Below are 19,399 nucleotides of genomic sequence, written 5' to 3' on the forward strand. Positions count from 1 at the left end.
GTTTTGAATCCGGAGGAGCTTTCTATGATTAGTGGCACTGCCTCTTCTAATTCAGGGTTGGATTTGGAAGTGATCCACGAAGAAGAGTACGTAGGAAGTTCGATAAATTTGCAGGAGATTGAAGAAAATTTGTTTATGCATTCATCCGATGCTCTTCCTCTTGAAGATAGAAAGGTCGGTGCTGCATCTCGGTTTTCTCCAAAGCGGTTTTCTCCAAAGCCTGCGGCATTAGCCAAAGCTTCTACAGCCCCGGTTTCCTTGGTCAGTCTTTATACTCTTTGTGCGAAAGATGATAGTGTATAGAAATTGAACTCTTCTGATGTGTGTCACTTGTTACTTTGGATACTTGTTTGTTAGGCTAAGAGGAAAATACTTACTGTCAATGACTCCGTTGGCAACAGACCTAAACGCAATGCGTGTCCTCCGCGGCTGCCAGTAGCTTCGTCCTCATATCCTTGCCATTTCTTGTTTAGGATAGATATTAAGTGGAGTGTCTTACATACTGTGATTCTGCAATGGAATTGAGTTGTCTTTTCTTTCTTATTTGTCGAATTATGGAAGTGTTTACCTTGACCCCTTTGCAAACTCAAAAGACCTAGCACAGTGAAAGCGCCTAGTAAAGAAGTGAAAGTCGCTAGGACACCTGGTCCTAAATTGGATGTTTCTGCAAGGACAACAACCCCTAGGAGTGGAATCTTGACCCCAGGTTTCTCTAAGAGAAATCAGAATGCACACCCTGGTATACTGTGCAACTCGCGTTTGTTTCTTCTTGTTATCCTATGAAAAAACTGCTAGTACTTTTATTGTACAGTTGCATAATACAATGTGAAAATAGATCATCTAATTAATTTATTTTTGATTGAGGTTGTGATCTCAATGAACTTCACAAATGCAGGTTTCTCTTGAGTAACCAAACATCAAATTCTAACTTTTACATGACATGAATTTACTGGTAATATTGAGTTAATTTTGTTTCTGTTATGCAGCCACTAATCCTCCGAAGCATGCTGGAGTAAGAGCCTTGTCAAAAAATCCTAAAATCACCCCAAGTAACCCAAAAGTTGTTCATGCTGATAAAGGTTCAGTTACACTAGCCACGCGACCTGGGAAACATTTAGTAGGAACTTTAAACTTTTAGAGGCTGTGATTTTTTAACATTTATCAAGTTTTCAATTCCTTTTACTTAGCTACTAGTCTCATGATTCGTCTCTTGAAACTGTTTGTCTGAACAGAATAACTCAGTTGAAACACATCCACCACCCAGAAAGCTTCAGTCAGGAACGGAAGCAAATAAGGTGTCAGAAACTTGTCTCCCACGAGGCGTCTCTGACGTTAGTGAGAAAAAGCAAGAGACACAGCTTCAAACAACAAAATTATCAGGCCTTCGGATGCCATCTCCCTCATTGGGATTCTTTTCTATAGTATGTGATTTTATTTGGTTCTTTTTTTATATTTAGGTAGATTTGTCATGAGTAATATAATGCTCATGTGACGATTTCAAATTCATGTTTATTACTTATTTGCAGGCCAAAGCTCCCAGTTCACATAGCCAATTACAGAAAACTTCTAAACCTTGCAAGCCAGCTCAGAGTAACACTCTTAAATTACAGAATTTAGAAACAAATTCTGTCAATGAGGCAAGACTACAACATGCACCTGTTATGATGTCTGAAATTGTCAAAGGGGAGAATTGCACTAAGGAGTTAAGCCTTTTAGATGTGAAGTCAGAACTGAGCATGCAAGTGGATAATAAGCAGATGGCTTGTGTAGAAGTGAAATATAATTCTGTGGGCTCTGGAAAAATAAGCAAGCAAGAAAAGGTTGAAAACATTCTTGGTCATGTCAACGTAACATATGAGGAACACGGAGAACTACGTAGAAATAATAATGCTTCTAGAGTGGAGGATGCGGTATTCCCTAGACACGAAAAGAAGCTTCTTTCAGAGAGTCACACTCAAGTGCAGTTGGAGAAAGAAACTGGTCAGCATGATGTTTCGTTAAAAGGGTATCAATCTGTATTGCAGGAACCACCATCGATTCACTATCATGGTGGTGCTGCTGATCATGTTAAAAATGGAGGAGATGCTCAAAAACATTTATTGAATGGGAATCTTTCAGTCAATTGTAGCGAAACCACTGGAAGTAATTTAGAGGCAGTTAATCAACAGTTACAAGGGGAACAACTTAAGACTACAAGTGTTGTTACGGTGGGAGAAATCATGTCAACAAGGGAAAGTGAATCTCATGTAAATAGTTGTCAGGTTTCATTCAAATGTTTTGCAGCAAGTGAACCAAAAATAGCAAAAATTGAAGGCTGTCAGTTATCAGTAGATGATCAGTCAGGTTTCATTCAGACAATACCAGTGTTAGAACAATGTGATAAGGTTATCGCCTCAAAAGCAATGGATCATAGTACTCAAGTCTTTGAATTGGACAGGTCGAGTGAAGATTGCAGAACCGTTTCTGCAACAACTTGCAACATTGAGTTAAACAATGTTTCACAGGAAGGCAGACCTTTTCGTGAGGATAATGTACAGAATCTTCTCCTTACATCCCAAGTATGTCCAATGGTAAAATCTGATTTTGTTTCTGGTGAAAATGAAATGTCAACCAATAACCACTGTACAATTTCCAAGTTGCAACATAGGGATGAGGGTTCTTCTTGGGATGCTTCTATCCACTATGATGTTCCGTGTTATCTCCCTGGAAACTTTGAGCAACAAACTAGCAACATTACATATTCTAAAGTTAACAAAATGCTCTGTGAAGATGTGAGTTTAGTGTTAAATCATGGTGACTTGCTTGATCAGAGTGAATTTTCTCAAGTGTCTGCAAACATCAATTCAAACACCAAAGATTTTATAGGTTCTGAAGCTGAAAAGTCCTCTAGCTTCTTACAGCATACAATATTGACTCGGTTAGGCCGAGAAGTTGATCACTCTAACACAGAGATTAAAGGATCACATGTGGAAGCACAAATGCGGTTGCTTAATGAAAATCCAGCGCCATACAAAAGCAATAGTAAGCATTTAAATGTTTTTATTACCGATAAGTTTCCCTTGGCAGATAACAATAGTATGAATGAAAATTCTAGTCTTCCTGATATTCAAAGCCTCGGTGCTGCTGTTCGTGCAGATCCTGAGAACGGTAATAACATACTACACTCTGACAGTGACTGGGCGCCCACAAATATTGCTTCTTCTGAAGAAGTCAATAAATCAATGGAAGATGTGCATGCGCGTTCGTTTAATGAAAACCCAGCCCCATTCAACTGCAACAGTAAACACTGCCTTGTTACAAATGATACTGATTTTCAAAGGTCTGGTGCTGTTGGTACTGCAGATTTAGATAATGTTAATAGCATACTACTAGACTTGAATGGTGATATGTCCACACATGTTGCTCCTTCTGAAGAGATCGAGAAAACAATTTTATTTGAGGGTGCATTATGCGATATCTATACAAGTGAAAACAATGATTCCCATAATCATAGTCAAGCTATGCCTGAAAACAAAGATGGAAATATTAGTACGGATGATTTGCCAATCGATGATGCAAAAGAAGGTTATTCTAACATATTGCCTTTAGTTGAATTTGAACTCAATGGCAACATTCAGAAAATGACTGAAAACAAAGATGGAAATCTTGATATGGATGATATTAAAGACGGTTCTTCTGACATGTTTCCTTCAGTTCAAGTTCAAGTCAATGACAACATTCAGGATATGTCTGAAAACAATGATGGAAACGTTGATATGGATGATTCAGAAGAATGTTATTCTAACATATCGTCTTTGGTTGAAGTTCAACTCATTGACAACATTCAGGCTATTTCTGGAAACAATGATGAAAATCTTGACATGGACTATGCAAAAGAAGGTTCTTCTGACACATTGCCTCTAGTTGAAGTTCAACTCGATGACAATATTCAGGCCATGTATGAAAACAGTGAAAGAAATCTTTATATGGATGATTTGCAAATGGATTATGCTAAAGGTTCTTCTGACATGTTGCCTTTAGTTGAAGTTCAAGTCAATGACAATATTCAGGATGTGTCTCAAAACAATGACGGAAATCTTGATATGGATGATTCAAAAGAATGTTCTTCTGACATATTGCCTTTAGTTGAAGTTCAAGCCAATGACAACATTATATCTTCTGAACGCATTTTTTCTTCAGCAGTGAACAAAGATTCTTTTGCAGATGTAGTTGCCTGGAAACCCGAGGAGCGTTGTTCTTTAAGTGAAAGTTCAAATTTACCAGCTTCAGATCATCTAACCTTCAATCTAGATGAATTTTCCGATACTGACATGCTATATCAGTCCAAAGGTGGCATTTACTTTGCAGAAGACAACAGAAAAATAATTGACTTGTAAGTATCTTAGTTTGTGATATTATTTGGTCTATTACGCTTTGACACCCCTTCCATTTCTACATCTAAGACATCGTTTGAATGACAGACATGACTCTGCTCTTAAAAGCAATCAGGAAGTTCTTACAGGGAAGCTTCCAACAAATGCTGCTCCCTTTTCTGATGAATGGTTTACTGCAACCGATTCCGCTGAACAGGTGACTTAGATTTATCGATTGCACGTGCATGTTCTTAATGATAGCTTTTTGCATATCGTAGTGTTTCATGCCACTTTAGCGTTGTTTTTCTGCTTTCAATTCTTACGATGCTTTTTTTTGGGCTTTAAACGTTTTTATAATAATAATTTTTTCGTATTCTGTGTTGAATTATGGTCTTCTTTTTTTTTTTGCGAATGTAGAAGTTGAATCAAAATCCCCCCCGTGGAGATATGCCGGAAACTGTTGCTTGTGATACTGAGGTAAGCAATGTTTTTTGTGGAAAGCAGACCTTTTAGTGAGAATGGAGTAAATCTACACTTTATAGCCCAACTATTTCCAATGGTGAAAGCAGATTTAGATTCGAGGGTAAACGATGTATCAACTAATAACTGCTGTACCATTTTTGAGTTGCAGCTTCGGGATGCTGGTTCTTCCAGGGATGCTTCTATTCAGCATCATGTTAACTGTGATGCTTCTAAAGCTGAAGAAATGCTTTGTGAGTACAAGGGTTTGGAGCCAAATCATGATCACGTGGGTGATCAGAATGAATTTTCTGAAGTATCTGCAGATTTCATTTCAAACACCAAAGATTCTATTGGTAGTGGAGCAGAAAAACCTTCTGGCCATATACAACATTCCCTTCTGGGTCAGTTTGTCGAGGAATTTATTCAGACTAACAGAGAAATTGAGGAATCACATTTGACCACACAAGTGCAGACACTTGCTGAACATCCAGTATTATACAACTGCAACAGTAAACAATGTCTTGCTGTTTCTGATAGTAAGTTTCCATTGGCCGACAGTGACAATATAAATGAAAATTCTCAACTTCCTGATTTTCAAGGGCCTTGTGCTGTTGTTGGTGTAGATTCCCAGAATGTTGATAACATACAGTTACACTTGGATGGTAATTGGCTGTCCACAAATATAGTTTCTTCTGAAGAAATCGAGAAAACAAATTTGTCTGAAAATGCAGTAAAAGGATGTGATGTCCGTACAGGTGAGTACAATGCTTCCAATGACCATATTCAAACGAATGATGGAAATCTTTACGCGGATGAGAGAGCAGAGCATTTGCAAACGAATAATGTGAAGAAAGGTTCTTCAGACATATTGCCAGTAGTTGAAGTTCAACTCAAAGACAACGTTGTATCTTCTGAATGCAATTCTTTTATAGAAGAGATCAAAGACTCCTTTACAGATGAAGTTGCTTGGAAACCTGAAGAGCATAGTTCAAGTGAAAGTTCAAGCTGTGAAATTAGTTTGTTGAACTCTACAACCTTTTCAGAAGAAGCTGGAACTAATATTTTTGAGAAAGACGAGTCTCCTAATACCGGCATGGAGCACAAGTCAAAAGGTGATATTTATTATGCAGAAGACAGCAACAAAATAATTCATTTGTAAGTTTCTTAGTTCGTGATAATATTTCATAATCACAGTTTGGCAATCCTTTCGTTTCTACTTCTGAGATACGGTTTTGATACTTTGAAAAGTTGAGTGATGCAAATTATTTTTTTGAATGGCAGGCAGGAATCTGCAACTAAAAGCAAGCTGGAAGTTCCTACATTGAAGCCTCCGCCAAATGCGGCTCCGTTTTCTGAAGAATGGTTAGCTGCAATTGAAGCCGCCGGAGAGGTGAGAGATTTCTTGACGGAACTGGATATTTTTTATGACTGATTAATAGATTTTTGCATGGCGCGATTTTTCATGTCACGTAGTGTTGTTTTCCTATTTTCAATTAGCATCACGGCATTATATAAAGTCTGTTCTTTGCCATGTTAGATTCATTTTTACACCTGGTGTTGACAGGAGATCTTAACGATGAAAGGCGGTGCTGTGCAAAATTCTCCCACTGAGAAGACTCAGCACGAACCTGGTCCTTGGTCCCCGGTAGGTTCATACTTCGCCCTCTAAACCTGACTCAAGTTTTAAACGTAGTGATCTAGCATGACAATTTACTTTTTTTTTTAATCGGATAATAAAGTAAACTCACATACCTATGGATTCTCTAACTGAATTGTGTATAATAAAGTAAATTCAATCCCTTTTCATTAGCTTTACGTAATGTAACATAAAAAATCTGCGCAATCGTAAAGTATGGAGTCTTTAAAACTTTCGAGAAATTCTACTGAAGTTGCTCGAGTTTCGTCCTAGATGATATCGGACAAGCGCTACCAGCTCAGAGCAGTTTGTAAAGATGAGAAAAAAAAACTGGCGAAACGTCTGGAAATCAAACCGTGAGCATGATATTGCAGGAAAATGGGAAAAAAGTGAATCCTATGGGTTACAGTCAAATGATTGCTATTTTTGAATTGGACTCAACTTTTTAAATATATATAAAAATGATTTTTTTAAATTAACAATATTTAAATAATTGTTAAATGTAAAAGTGGAAAATCAATGTGTGGAGAAAAAGAACTCGTAATATTATTATGTACCAAATGGTAATCTTCTTACCCAGAAAAGATTCAAGAAACATATATGCACACCATTTTTACAACTATAGGGTTCATGTATCTCTTTTCATCTCTATCATTGCTTTGTATTTTGACATTATTGTGTGTAACTTTAATTTCTTTTATTTTTTAATTTTATTTTTTGCAGGTGAGACGTAAGAATCAATCGATTGGACCCTTTGATTGTACCAAACACAATACCCAGCCATCCAGTTCATAATAAAACCGAGATTCAGTTCCTTATTAATTACTAACCATTTTTTCTCCTACGCATATAGAATTGCCGGTTACCAGAATTATGCCACACTCTGAAGATGCACAATAAATAAATAGTATTCTGATTCAGATTGTACTCGAATTGTAAATGATACTTGTTTTCTACTTACTATTACATAGAACTTTTGTTCTTGAAGTTTCCCACGAGCTATATAATAAGGCTAATCTCCACTTTTTTTGCATTCATTTTGGTCTTCTTTTGCATGATGTTTTCATTGATAGGGAAAGGTTATCCAAACAAGCATGTGAATTTTATTCTTAAGTATATTTTTTTTTATTAAGAATGGATACCGCATCTATGTTTTGGGGGAACTTAGATGAACCGAAATTGAGAATTATAAAAGCTTTCATCATGTCCATGAGATAAAAGAGGAGGTTCTAAATAGATGTTAAGTCATCCTCAATCTGATTACTTGCATACACCCTTTTCGTTGACTTAAAAACTCGGCCAGATGTCTGGAAAGTTATAATTAAGTAGTGATGATGAAAAGGTGGAATAAACGTAGACATAATATTTTGAGACTATTTGTCACAGAAACATGGCAATGTAAATCTATATATCATCACACGTTAAACTTGGAATTAGAAAAGTCAGACGAAGTTTCATCCATTCAATTTTCTGAACCATTACAGGAACTACTCTAAAGGGTTTGCTCACTGAATTCAAATCCACTATACATATAATATAGCAGAAAATAGATAAAATTAAGATACAAGAAGTTACAATGCAAATAACTTAGGCAGGATACATGATGAGTTACCCAAGCCCAAAAGAAAATAAAAATAATAATAATAATAATAACCCATCAGGGTTAAAAAAATTTGTGGAGCTTAATATCGTTGCATGACACTTTACAACAAAAGGGCACTCACCAAAACGTGGTTGAACCTAACTAGTCACACAGATTGAATAAAATACCTAAGGAGCTTGGTTGGGAACAAGGTTGAATTTTCATTCAACTTGATACTTTCCTGCTTGTAAGAAGCGAACTTAGTGATGAAAAAATTACGAATTTTTTTATTTTTCCTTCTAAAGATACAACTTACAAGTCCTTGAGTCTTTCTGCTTTATGCATGCTCAGGATTGAGTGCTAATGCTTCCCTGTATATCATCTCTTTTATTTGCTCTTCATCCAATGGCTGTTGCTCAAACTCAAATGAGAATGGCTCCATGCAGATTGGTTCATCAGCTACATCATGCAGTTTTTCAAGGTATGGATGGGCAAGCGCTTCTTCAACTGCCAATGTTTGAACAGAAATATATAAAAAAATTTGCCCATTTTCATTCAATATGTAGCTTTGCAGATATTATCAATGTTCAAAATGAAACTACATGTGCCTTCATCCAGATACAAAATTATAAAATAAAAAATGACAGCAATGGGAAAGGTACCTGTAATTCTTTTGGTGGGATCAATTGTCAACATTTTATCAATAAGATCAATGGCTGCGGGATGAACATGGGGGAAGACCTGAGCTAAAGGTTGGCGAGGATATTGAGGAAGCTGTCTAATATATCTTCTTGCGTCTTCATTTTTCACCAACCCAAGGTCAGCATCAGTTGGGGTACCAAGAAGCTGTGGATAAGACAAGAAGCATAAGCATGGAAATAAAATTACCTTTTAAAATTGAACTATTGACTATATCCATGGTATTAAATAACTTGAAACATGTTATTCTTATTATACTCAATAGTACATATCACTTAAAAATCGAGACCTAAGATAAAAAGAAGAAAGGATATTAAACCTGGTCTCGACTTTTTTGGGTGTAGTAATGTAGTAATAACACATGTTATCGTAGTATTTTAAGAGAGGCTATGGCAAGCATTGTATGCAATTTTTTAGGTCATTGTTTTTTCAATCTCACCTCTGTCAATAGGCGCATCTGATGCACATGGTCTTTGCCTGGGAAGAGAGGCTTTTTATTCATAAGCTCCATGAAGATGCAACCAACAGACCAAACATCTATCGCAGAGGTGTAATCTGAGGAGTTCAACAACAATTCGGGAGCCCTGTACCATCTTGTGACTACGTATTCTGTCATGAAGTCACTTTCCATAGTTGGTCGGGCAAGACCAAAGTCAATAATCTTCAAGTCACAATTAGAATTCAGCAACAGGTTGCTCGGTTTTAAATCTCTATGGATTATGTTTGCAGAATGTATGTACTTTAGCCCACGAAGAATCTGATACAAAAAGTACTGCAAGTACAAGAGCATCCAATCATCAGAAAAACAAAAGGTTCCAATTTGAAAACATAGTAATTATGATACATAGAAATTAAAAAACAACAGCTTGAGAGCACTCACTTGGCAGTGCTCCTCCGACAAACTTTGATTAGAGCGAATGATATGATGAAGATCAGTGTCCATGAGTTCCATGGCTATGTAGACATCATTAAACTCTCTACGCAATGGTGGAGGAATAACATCTCTCAAACCAATTACCTGATATCCAAACAGACAATTAGTCACAACTGGTTAGACACGGCTTTTGTATTCTATTAATCGAGACTTCGATGATTTTCACTATAGTCAAACCTTAAAGGCTTACCAACACAACCAACTTGTTTCATAAGTTAAATTAAATTCAATGTTATGAATAGAAAAGTTTATAACCAAATCCCAGTTACATGTCATCATGTGTTCCCCAAATTAAGATATCATGGTCAATCTCGGACTTGATTCTATTAAATCCCAACAAACAAGTCGCCACGCCACTCGTATTTTACTGGCATTTTATGCTTCTACAACTTTTCGTAAAAAAAGTTATACGAAATCTCATAAGAATTTAGGTTTTAATTTCTTCACTACTCTATAAAAATGTCAACTAATGGTATAATTTTGAAGATACTTACGTAAAATTCAAGAAGTTTATCATATAAGTTGTAATTAGCATAATTTTAATGGGTTGAATTTCTATGTACTTTTATTTTGTACGAAAAATGTCAACTACTCAGAAAACACGACTGATAGGATTGTTAATTATGATAAATATATTGTAAAGTGAAATAATATCATGTTAATTTGTTACTGTATATCAGGATACTTCTGAGTCCATACTCCATTTATTCAATTTTAATTGATTAAAAAGTGAAAATTTCAGTTAAATACGTGTCACAATAAAAACAGTTTAAGAAAATAATTTCTCCAACCAAAACCAAGCATGTATTACATTTGTATCATTCGATGATACGATATATCTGAAAGTCAAATTCCACACAGAAGAGATCACTCACATTTTCATGATCCAGATGTTTAAGAAGCTTAATCTCACGGAGCGTTCGCTTAGCGTCCATGTGATTGTCGAAAGCGTTCGCTATCTTCTTAACAGCCACCAGCTCATTCGTCTCCGTATTCAACAGCGAGCTTCAAAAATCACATCAACAAACTATTCAGATTTCATAATCTCAAAATCATAAAAAAAATAAAAAAACGCACGAGCTGACGTTCCATCACAACAGAATCCGATTCATACAATCAGAGAACCACACAATCTCTCAATTAAACCAATCGCGTTTCCAAAACCACAATAACTCGAAGAAAACGAAGCAGTACCAAACGATTCCATACGCGCCGCGTCCAATAGGCATGATTGGAGGACGGTACTTCGCCGTAACCTCGAAGAGGTTGCCGAATATGTTGTATTGAATGAACTGTCCGCCGTGCGTCGAAACCGCCGGAAAATCAGCTACGCCATTCGGATTAACTCCGGCCATCACTTTCTCTCTCAATGAAACTTTCTCCCTCTAGAAACCGTTCAGAGAAGAGCTTTCTCTCTCTTCTCGCTCGCGAACCGCACCACCGCACTTTCTCCCTCTAACAAACTTTCTCTTTCTAGAAACGGTCAAAGAAGAAAAGGATGAAGATGGAGAGTAGAAGAGGCGAGTGGAGCGGTTTTAACTTAAATAGTATCCATCCAACGAGTGAGTCACCGAGTCAGTGTGTGCGTGCGTGCGTACGTGTAACTACTTTCGCTCGGTCAACTCGGCCTGGTAAGCACGTTGAGTCTTCACACTCTTTCGGAGCAGGTGCCAGGAAGACGGGGCGAAAACGCGCCATGAGAAGAAAAATAACTGAACGAACCACACACGCACACGTGCGACGCGTTTGGGACTCCATCGGACGGCTCAGATTTCAGCCGCCTCTCATCTACGGCCACCCTTTGTTCAATTATTTCAACAGCCATCAACCTTTCTTTCCTCTTCTATTATTACGTGATTTGTATTGTATGCTCGTCAAAGCCACCTCGTGGATTTTATATTCAAGATTTAAATCAATAAATAAATCTATAACATTAAATATCAAATGTTATCCTTAGCCTGAAGAAACTGAATAATTGAGTCAGAAGCGTGTAACTATTTGTGCAAATTTTGACTCGTGCCTATTTCCATATATTTAATGTATAACAAATAAAATTATTTGATTCTCTAGTTTGGGCTTTTTGGACCCTTTCATTTCACTGCAAATAAATATTTATTTTTAGTATGTGCAAATAATTGATTAGGCTAATAAACAAATCCATTATTTGTTAATCTATCACTAAACGACTACATTAGATAAAGCTGTGCCAGTGACAATGCCAAAAAGTCCACTGCTTTAGGTCTCGTTTAAGTTCATTATTTTTTGTTTTCTATTGAAATATTTTGAAGCTGAATTATTACATAATATGTCTTATTATATTGTTTTATCGTTATGTGTACCCCAAAAAGATGTATTATTACTGAAAGTTTAAACTCAAAAGACAAAATTAATTTTTCAGTACTCCAACTCTTCTATGAAGAGGTTGTTTTTCGGTATTTAAGAAATTTTAAGTATAAACTTCAAGAGAAATTCCTCTACAAATATGAACATAATCTTATTTTTTTATTGCGTGTCTTTAGTTTGAAAGAAGGATAAAATTCCAAAATTAAATTTTATTGAATGATAGTGTGAATTTCTTTTACATTATTTGTATCTTTTTATTTAAATCCGTATACACTTAACAGTATTTTTATAGCCGTGATGCCTTACCTATACTTAAAATCTAAATTTAAATTTTTGTCCATAATTAGAAATAAGAGTTTAATAGTAATTATTCTTTATTTGTAAATAAAAAAAAAAAACACTCTTTGATTTTATTCTTAAAGCAGTGATTGAATAATAACTGAAGTTATTATTGGTCAACCTTTTCAATCTACATCAATGAAGAATCTTCCCCAAATCCCCTTCTATACTTCTGGGCCCTCGGCATGATATTTAAATTAACACTAATCTCGGGTTTAATAAATAATTAATAAAAGGTACAACTATTTATGAACCTTTTATGCTTAAATAAAAAGACTTAAATTTTTTTCTCGTGTTAAAATTATAAATTGACCATATCCTAAAGAAAACATAAGAAAATGACTTGAATAGAATGTAGTATGATGAAAAACACTTAAGCAAGTTTAGACCATATCCTAAATTACTTTTTCTTAAATGAAACATTTGTAAACTTAGTCAAATTTACTTGTCATATATTTTTAATCATCTTTTATTGTATTAAATAAGTAAATGTTTATGAAAATAAAATATAATCAATAATTTTAATTTAATAAGAAATCAAAAACTTTCCGATATTTTATCAATTATATTAATAAGACTTAAGAAGAGAAAACCTGTTTTATTCTTTTAAGTTCCTGGAAGAATTGAATATTCCTAATAGCCGTTTTGTTTTAGAAAGTATAATAGTTCAACGAAATTGGTTTATAAAAAATGTGAAGTGAAAAATAAATGTAAAATATAAAAATCCAAAAAATATATTTCATTTTAACAATAAAATACATTTCTTTAAAATAATATAGTAAAAAACTAAATTTCACATTATTTAAAGAATTAGTTAAATATTTTTAGAATGAATTAAAACCTATGAAATATTTAAATTTTATTTCTCGTTTTCAAATATACACTATTATTTCTTCAAGAATAGAAACAAGTTACACTTCACTATTTTTGGTAGAAAATTGCATAAGAATCCCTAACATTTTCTCAAATTACAAGTATACCTCGTACACAATGGCTTTCCCCACGGTGGTGCAGATGTGGGCCATTTTAAATTATTTCCGAAATCAAAATTGGGCTAAAGCTTTCTGCACCCCATCAAATTTCACCTTCCATTCCACCAATAGCTTCCAAAAAAATGTTTTTCGTAAAAGGAGAGGGTAATTGATTTCTTGAAAATAAAAATTCCTGAACTCATAAAAGAAATAATAAGGTATAGGAAAAAAACGTTAAATATATTTTTTGTTCTTGAAAATTAGAATTAATGTTAAATATATTTTTGATTCTTAATTTTAAGGAAAAATTGCTGAAACTAATTTGTATTTTGTCTATTTGCTATGTTACATTTGAATAAAGATAGTACATATAGAAGTGTTGAAGAAAAGTTAGTCTGCATAGAAGCTTGTAGGAAGCATAAATTATACTAAACCCTTATGTATCAATTAAATTTTTTCTGCAATAATTATTTTAACAAATTGCTTTTACAAGACTTTTGAGGGAAAAATAGTTATGCCAATATTTCTCTCTTCAAACACTAATATACTCTATCTTTGTTTAGACATCTTTGTTACTAATATACACATAACGAGAAATCGAAATCATTGGCAAACCCCAGACAAAGTAAATAAATATCCAATCATTAACCACACTACCATCAACAAAATAACGATATCGATACCTTTAATGTTTTATTCTAAGTTGTTTCCTCTTGTGTGTGTTACTTTATATACTAACAAAAAACAAAATGAAGGTTGGACCAATATAGTATAACATATATCATAAATTTACTAATACCACATTAAAATATAATTTCAAGAAATAAGATGTAACATGGAGAGCATCACCAGTGCTATTAAATTTTGGTTTTAAAAAAATACAACTCAATTTCTGTTTCCTTCAAAATTTGTAAGTATCATAACGGTCAGTGCTCATTATTTATTTGCCTAAGCAAATCTAAAATTCACAACATACTTGTCCAAGATTTTTTCAAGTTAAATTATAATTTCTTATTATAATTTATAGACACGTTTAAGAATTATAACTACTTTAAATTTAGAGTCAATAGATTGTAAAGTTCTGTGGACTTCTTAAGTTGGAGCAGAGTCCCGTGGCGAATTGAGATGCGTATTAATCTCTTAATCGTAAAACAAACGAGTGGCAAGAGTACACAAACAGAGAATAGAACATACTTTTTTTCACTTAGCATGATATTTCCAGATTCAAAATGCATAAAATTGTCGAATGGTAACTCTACAAAAGGTCACCTAATAAAGAAACAATAATTAAATAGATATGTAATTAGCTAAACAACAATTACTATTACCGTGTGGAACTTTTGGAAAATACAAAAAGTCCACATAATAAACATAATAAAGATATGATTATTAATCAAAAATCGCACTTCCTATACGAACACTAAGAACGGTCTAATTATAACAATTCGCAAACGCAAAAAGGCACATAGTAAGAACGCAAACAACGAAACATCGCACGAGCCATAAGACGTAAGAATGACGTGAGGTCCCAATGAGTTCAACCATTAACTCTTAGAAATGTTATTTAACAAAAGGATCAACCACAATAAAGGAAAAAAACAATCCAACTTGCCAATGGTGAAATAAAGGCTGGGCAAAACACATCCTCACATCGACATTAAAAACCACATTCCTTAGATCTCTAAATCTCCAACCGCCTATATGTGGATTACGCATCAGCAAACCTGAGGTAAATTTCATTAAACATATCAGAACATAATTGATAGTTCAGGAACTTAACAACTCAAGTAAAGTTTGACAAAGAAGTTTTAAATAAGAATAACGCTGTATATCAAGACTCACCCAAGCTCGGAAAGCTTTTGGTGAGCAACAGCGTAATCAGCGAAGAAGGCATCTTCGTCCTGAAATCATCAGAAAACCAAGATTAGATGCACTTGATTCATCAATCATATCACCAATGTTAAGATAATTGTGAAATATACACACCGCTGCATATTTTTCAACAAGAGGGCGGAATACAGGATCAGACAAAAGTGCCTTGTCAGAAGGCAACTGAAGGAGGCCTTCCTTTTCACCACTCAACAACTCCCTAAAACATTTTTGGACATCAATAAAGAGTTATGGAAGAATTTTAAAACGGAAAGAGAAGGCTTGTCTACATAAAAGGCGATGCGAGAAACATAAAGTACTCACTTAAAGTATGAGTTGTCAAAAATAAGAGGGTTTGAGGTCCATGGGCCCTCAAATCCTGAACGCTCCTTGTGTGCCGCACCCTGAAAAATACATAGTTAGAATTGCACCAGCAATGATACAAATTTAAGTGTGCTAGTGTCATTTACAATATGACTCGGACAACACTCAAAATAACACAAATTAAAAATCATAACATACAATGGTGTGGCCACCAGATAGAGCAACAATATCCTGATCACTAAGTCCCATAGCCTTGCCGAACACATCCCTTAGGTGATCAGACCCTGCAACAATCAGTGAGCGCCAACCGTAAGCAACACAAACACTGGATGGCAAAGATTTTTTGACAACAGAGTACTAACCCTTGGTTGCATCGGGCAAGCGACCCTCTGGAGGTGGTTCTGGCTTGTCCTGTTCAGAAAGAAAATAGAACCATTAACCACGTATTTGATCATAAAAATCATCATAAAAATCATTCACAGAATAATACCATTTCTAAATAATTCATTTAAAATTCGTGTGCACAACAGTACAAAAAACATTGTGAACATAGTCCCCTAAGTAACCATCTAAGAAATAAAAATTGATAAATTATCAAAGCAAAATTTGGTGAAATAAATTGTGAAATTTGCTAATAAAATAAAATATATGAAAAAGCATGTTCGAGTCTGGAACCTTAATCAAGATTAGAATAGCTCAATCCATCAATCACAAACATGGAATTATAGAAATTTAAGAAAACAATTTCAGCGACTAGAAAGCCAACAACACACGATTGAATGAAAAATCGATGGATCATATTTTTGGATCATATTTTTGAAATGTGCACTAAGTTTGAATCAAACAAAATATGAACAGCGGAAATGAACAGAAACTCAATGAAACTGATAAAAATTACACACTACAATCATGATCTAGCACAACTAATATCATTTTACCAAATAAGGGTGTTAACGTAACATAAATAATAAACAGGCATAAAACAATTAAAACATGCAAAATTGTACCTCTCTGCCCGGGTGGAAGGGAACTTCAGGTCCACCAGTGACCTCAACTGCGACAACGCCAGCCAACTGCGTTTTACACAAGTACCATTAACAATCTCCAAAAATAAAAAAACACTTCTCAGATCTAAAAATTGAACTAAATATAATCAAGCAATGAAATCTCACCTGGTAGAAATCTGCGTAGCTCAAGATAGGAAACTCCGCTTTAATTGGCTCCAATAGCCTAACAGCGATATCAAGACCGTTGTTGGCACCGTGAGCGAGTTCGGCAGGGTGCTTGATGGTTCCAAAAGGACCACCGGTCTTCGTGCTGACGTCAAAGGTACCAGCAGAGTGCCATCTACACACAAAACGCACAAAAACGAGTCAAAACGATAACACAAAAAGTCAGAGTGCTGCCTAACGTTGATCTAACTCAAAACGAGAGAACGTACGCCAAACGGAGCATCAAAGGAGCGCATCTCTTCTCAGCGATGAAGCCTCTGAGCTTCTTCTTTGCCTTCTCAATGGCCTTCTGGTAATCGGCGCTGACGGTTGGGTAAGATTTTCCCATGGCTTGCGATTCTAAACAAAACGAAAAATCAATCACATAAAACGCGAGGAATTATGCAAGAGAAAGACCAATCAGTTAGAATGTGGATCATGAACAGAATCGTCGATTCGTGCAAGTTTTCGAAAAAGATTCCGACGAACGAACCTAGGAACTGGTGGAGAGATGAAGAAATGAAACGTTAACCCTAGTGACACGAGCAGACCACAAGCCTCAGTGAGTATTGCAGCTGAGAGGAGCAAGGTAGATATAATGGGGAGAAGTGGAGAAAGTTCTAGTAGGTGGTTGTGAACCGTATGATTTTTTTGATGTGCTGTTTTTGTTGATTTAAGAAATCAACGGCCGAGATGGATTTGCACGTGTAAATTACACAGTGCAGGTCGTGGGGTAGGTGAGGAAAGCTTTTATGACTGACCAGTACAGTGCAAGAGAAATAAAAGAGAAAGAAACAAATTGTCATGGATTGGATTTTGATCCTGTGTAGTCGCAACTGGGATTGCATTAATCAGGTCCATCCAAATAGTCATTACACAATAAAATGATATGTATGTGGGATTGCAACGGTTGGATTTGTATGTGGACGGTGTGCTGTTTGCTTTGGAAACCGTAGAGGATGACATTCTGGATTGGAGTATTGTTTCGGAAAAAGTGAGAACGGATTTCCTGGCGTTATGCTTTGACCATTAAATTTGGTGTGTAAATGACGAAGGTACCCTCGTTACCGGGTTAAAAGGCAAGTTTTGCATCTGGCTAAACCTAGTTCTAGAAAAAAAAAGAAAAAAAGAAATGTAGACGTCATTCTGCGTTAAATTGTCTTAATACAAATTTAATACCAAAAAATTTGAAAAACAGTAAAAATACTTATTGATAAATGATATAATTTATAACTAAACTTTTCAAACAATTATCTGTAAATTATTATTTTTACAGTAACTGATAGTAAACAACTTAATGGTCAAACATTTTTTTTAATATCAAATATTGCTAAATCTTTACTTAGTACCTAATTTTACACTAAATTAATTATACCTAATCTCAGAAGCAACATATAATTTAAAATTTGTGTTCAGCGCGAGTCTCCATGCAAGGGTATTTTCGCAATTTGATATCATATGTATAAAACGGAGCGGGTAGGTTTGCGTGGCTGAACTAAAATAAATGTTCAAAGTGCAAGTGTGAACGCGTTCCACTCCGGAAGATTCCATTTTGGGCAATATTAATGTCACCTGTGAGGTATAGTCACTTCCACACTCCTTCTTTGCTGATGCAATAGAATCGCTCTCCAACGTAGATATTTTGGCTTTTTGTGCTGTCCAAGCTATTTGTATGCATTAATGTAATTATAATATATAGTTAATGTAATTATAATATCAAATTAATGTAATTATAAATATCAAATTAATTTCATTATAAATATCAAATTAATGTAATTATAAATATCCAATTAATGTAATGATGATCCTGAAACTAGAGGAAAGGTGACGTTGAAATAATTATATGCTTTATAAAATTCAGTATTTCATAAAGATCTATCACAATTGTGATTGATATTCTACGATTTCTGCATTAACTTTTTTTATATTATAACATCTAAGTAAAGTATCATTGGGGTACCCGGTGAAAATAGTGGTGATCCTGAAATAACTCTTTATTTTAATGGACTACATAATTTCATAATATATATATATATATATATATATATATATATATATATATATAAAAGTACTTATCATTGATATTCAATAAATTCTGCGAAAGATATTTTTACTATTATAAAACTAAGAAGGGTAAACTATAATTAAGGATGCCACATGCGAAGCGTGGATCCTGAAATCATTTTCTATCTTAATAGAAATTCTGCATTTCATACTTAATCTATATTAAGAATGACCATTGATTAAATATAAAATAAACCATATTATAAACATTAATACATAAAATAATTAATTATATGAACTCAATAAATAATTTTAGGATAGAAACACAAAAGAAATATAACAAAAGAAATGAACTATCACAAGACAAAAGTAACCCAAAGTTATATAAATATGGATTTGTACAATTATTAAGCATATGGTGATTTATCTAGCTGTTAATTTTTAGCCCACTTGTTCAGAAAAATCTTTTAGCTTTTCCACTTTATTTTATTCTCCCATTTTTTTTTACTTTTCATTATTGTTGTCTTTTTCCTCTATCATTTTCTCTAACTCAGTCGCAATTATTTTATGAAGCAGAAATTGAAACTGGAACTTTCGTGGAGTTCTCGTCGAAACAAACCAAACGTTTATTTCCTTCAGGTAAGTCAATCCCAGTTTCGTTCTCTTTCATTTT

General features: G+C 34.6%; 3 protein-coding genes across 6 annotated transcripts; 1 reads left to right on the top strand and 2 right to left on the bottom strand.

Annotated features, from left to right (window-relative positions):
* Positions 1-541: 541 nt before the first annotated feature.
* LOC114168225 lies at positions 542-7,487 on the top strand. Of its 3 annotated transcripts, none has more exons than XM_028052972.1 (11): positions 542-739; positions 987-1,117; positions 1,233-1,421; positions 1,527-4,372; positions 4,461-4,569; positions 4,770-4,829; positions 4,984-5,350; positions 5,438-5,969; positions 6,096-6,204; positions 6,379-6,459; positions 7,174-7,487. In XM_028052972.1, exons 3-11 carry the CDS (start codon positions 1,389-1,391, stop codon positions 7,243-7,245), a joined length of 4,209 nt encoding a protein of 1,402 aa, XP_027908773.1. In that variant the 5' UTR covers positions 542-739; positions 987-1,117; positions 1,233-1,388; the 3' UTR covers positions 7,246-7,487. The 3 variants fall into 3 exon arrangements, with proteins under 3 accessions (XP_027908773.1, XP_027908774.1, XP_027908772.1); XM_028052973.1 differs by having other exon boundaries at positions 1,527-3,021; positions 3,136-4,372; positions 4,984-5,969; XM_028052971.1 differs by having other exon boundaries at positions 4,984-5,969.
* Positions 7,488-7,883: 396 nt separating this feature from the next.
* On the bottom strand, positions 7,884-11,331 carry LOC114168226 (mitogen-activated protein kinase 3). Of its 2 annotated transcripts, XM_028052974.1 has the most exons (6): positions 10,860-11,326; positions 10,541-10,670; positions 9,612-9,749; positions 9,171-9,503; positions 8,695-8,878; positions 7,893-8,539 (listed from the first exon to the last, which is right to left on the bottom strand). In XM_028052974.1, exons 1-6 carry the CDS (start codon positions 11,018-11,020, stop codon positions 8,370-8,372), a joined length of 1,116 nt encoding a protein of 371 aa, XP_027908775.1. In that variant the 5' UTR covers positions 11,021-11,326; the 3' UTR covers positions 7,893-8,369. The 2 variants fall into 2 exon arrangements, with proteins under 2 accessions (XP_027908776.1, XP_027908775.1); XM_028052975.1 differs by lacking the exon at positions 9,612-9,749 and having other exon boundaries at positions 7,884-8,539; positions 10,860-11,331.
* Positions 11,332-14,823: 3,492 nt separating this feature from the next.
* Positions 14,824-17,491, bottom strand: LOC114169494 (L-ascorbate peroxidase, cytosolic). The gene is made up of 10 exons (XM_028054667.1): positions 17,216-17,491; positions 16,953-17,082; positions 16,684-16,858; positions 16,519-16,584; positions 15,874-15,922; positions 15,710-15,795; positions 15,512-15,591; positions 15,305-15,407; positions 15,161-15,219; positions 14,824-15,042 (listed from the first exon to the last, which is right to left on the bottom strand). Exons 2-10 carry the CDS (start codon positions 17,069-17,071, stop codon positions 15,027-15,029), a joined length of 753 nt encoding a protein of 250 aa, XP_027910468.1. The 5' UTR covers positions 17,072-17,082; positions 17,216-17,491; the 3' UTR covers positions 14,824-15,026.
* Between the last annotated feature and the right edge of the window lie 1,908 nt (positions 17,492-19,399).

The sequence above is a fragment of the Vigna unguiculata genome, chromosome 11, assembly GCF_004118075.2.
Source record: "Vigna unguiculata cultivar IT97K-499-35 chromosome 11, ASM411807v1, whole genome shotgun sequence".
NCBI lineage: Eukaryota > Viridiplantae > Streptophyta > Magnoliopsida > Fabales > Fabaceae > Vigna > Vigna unguiculata.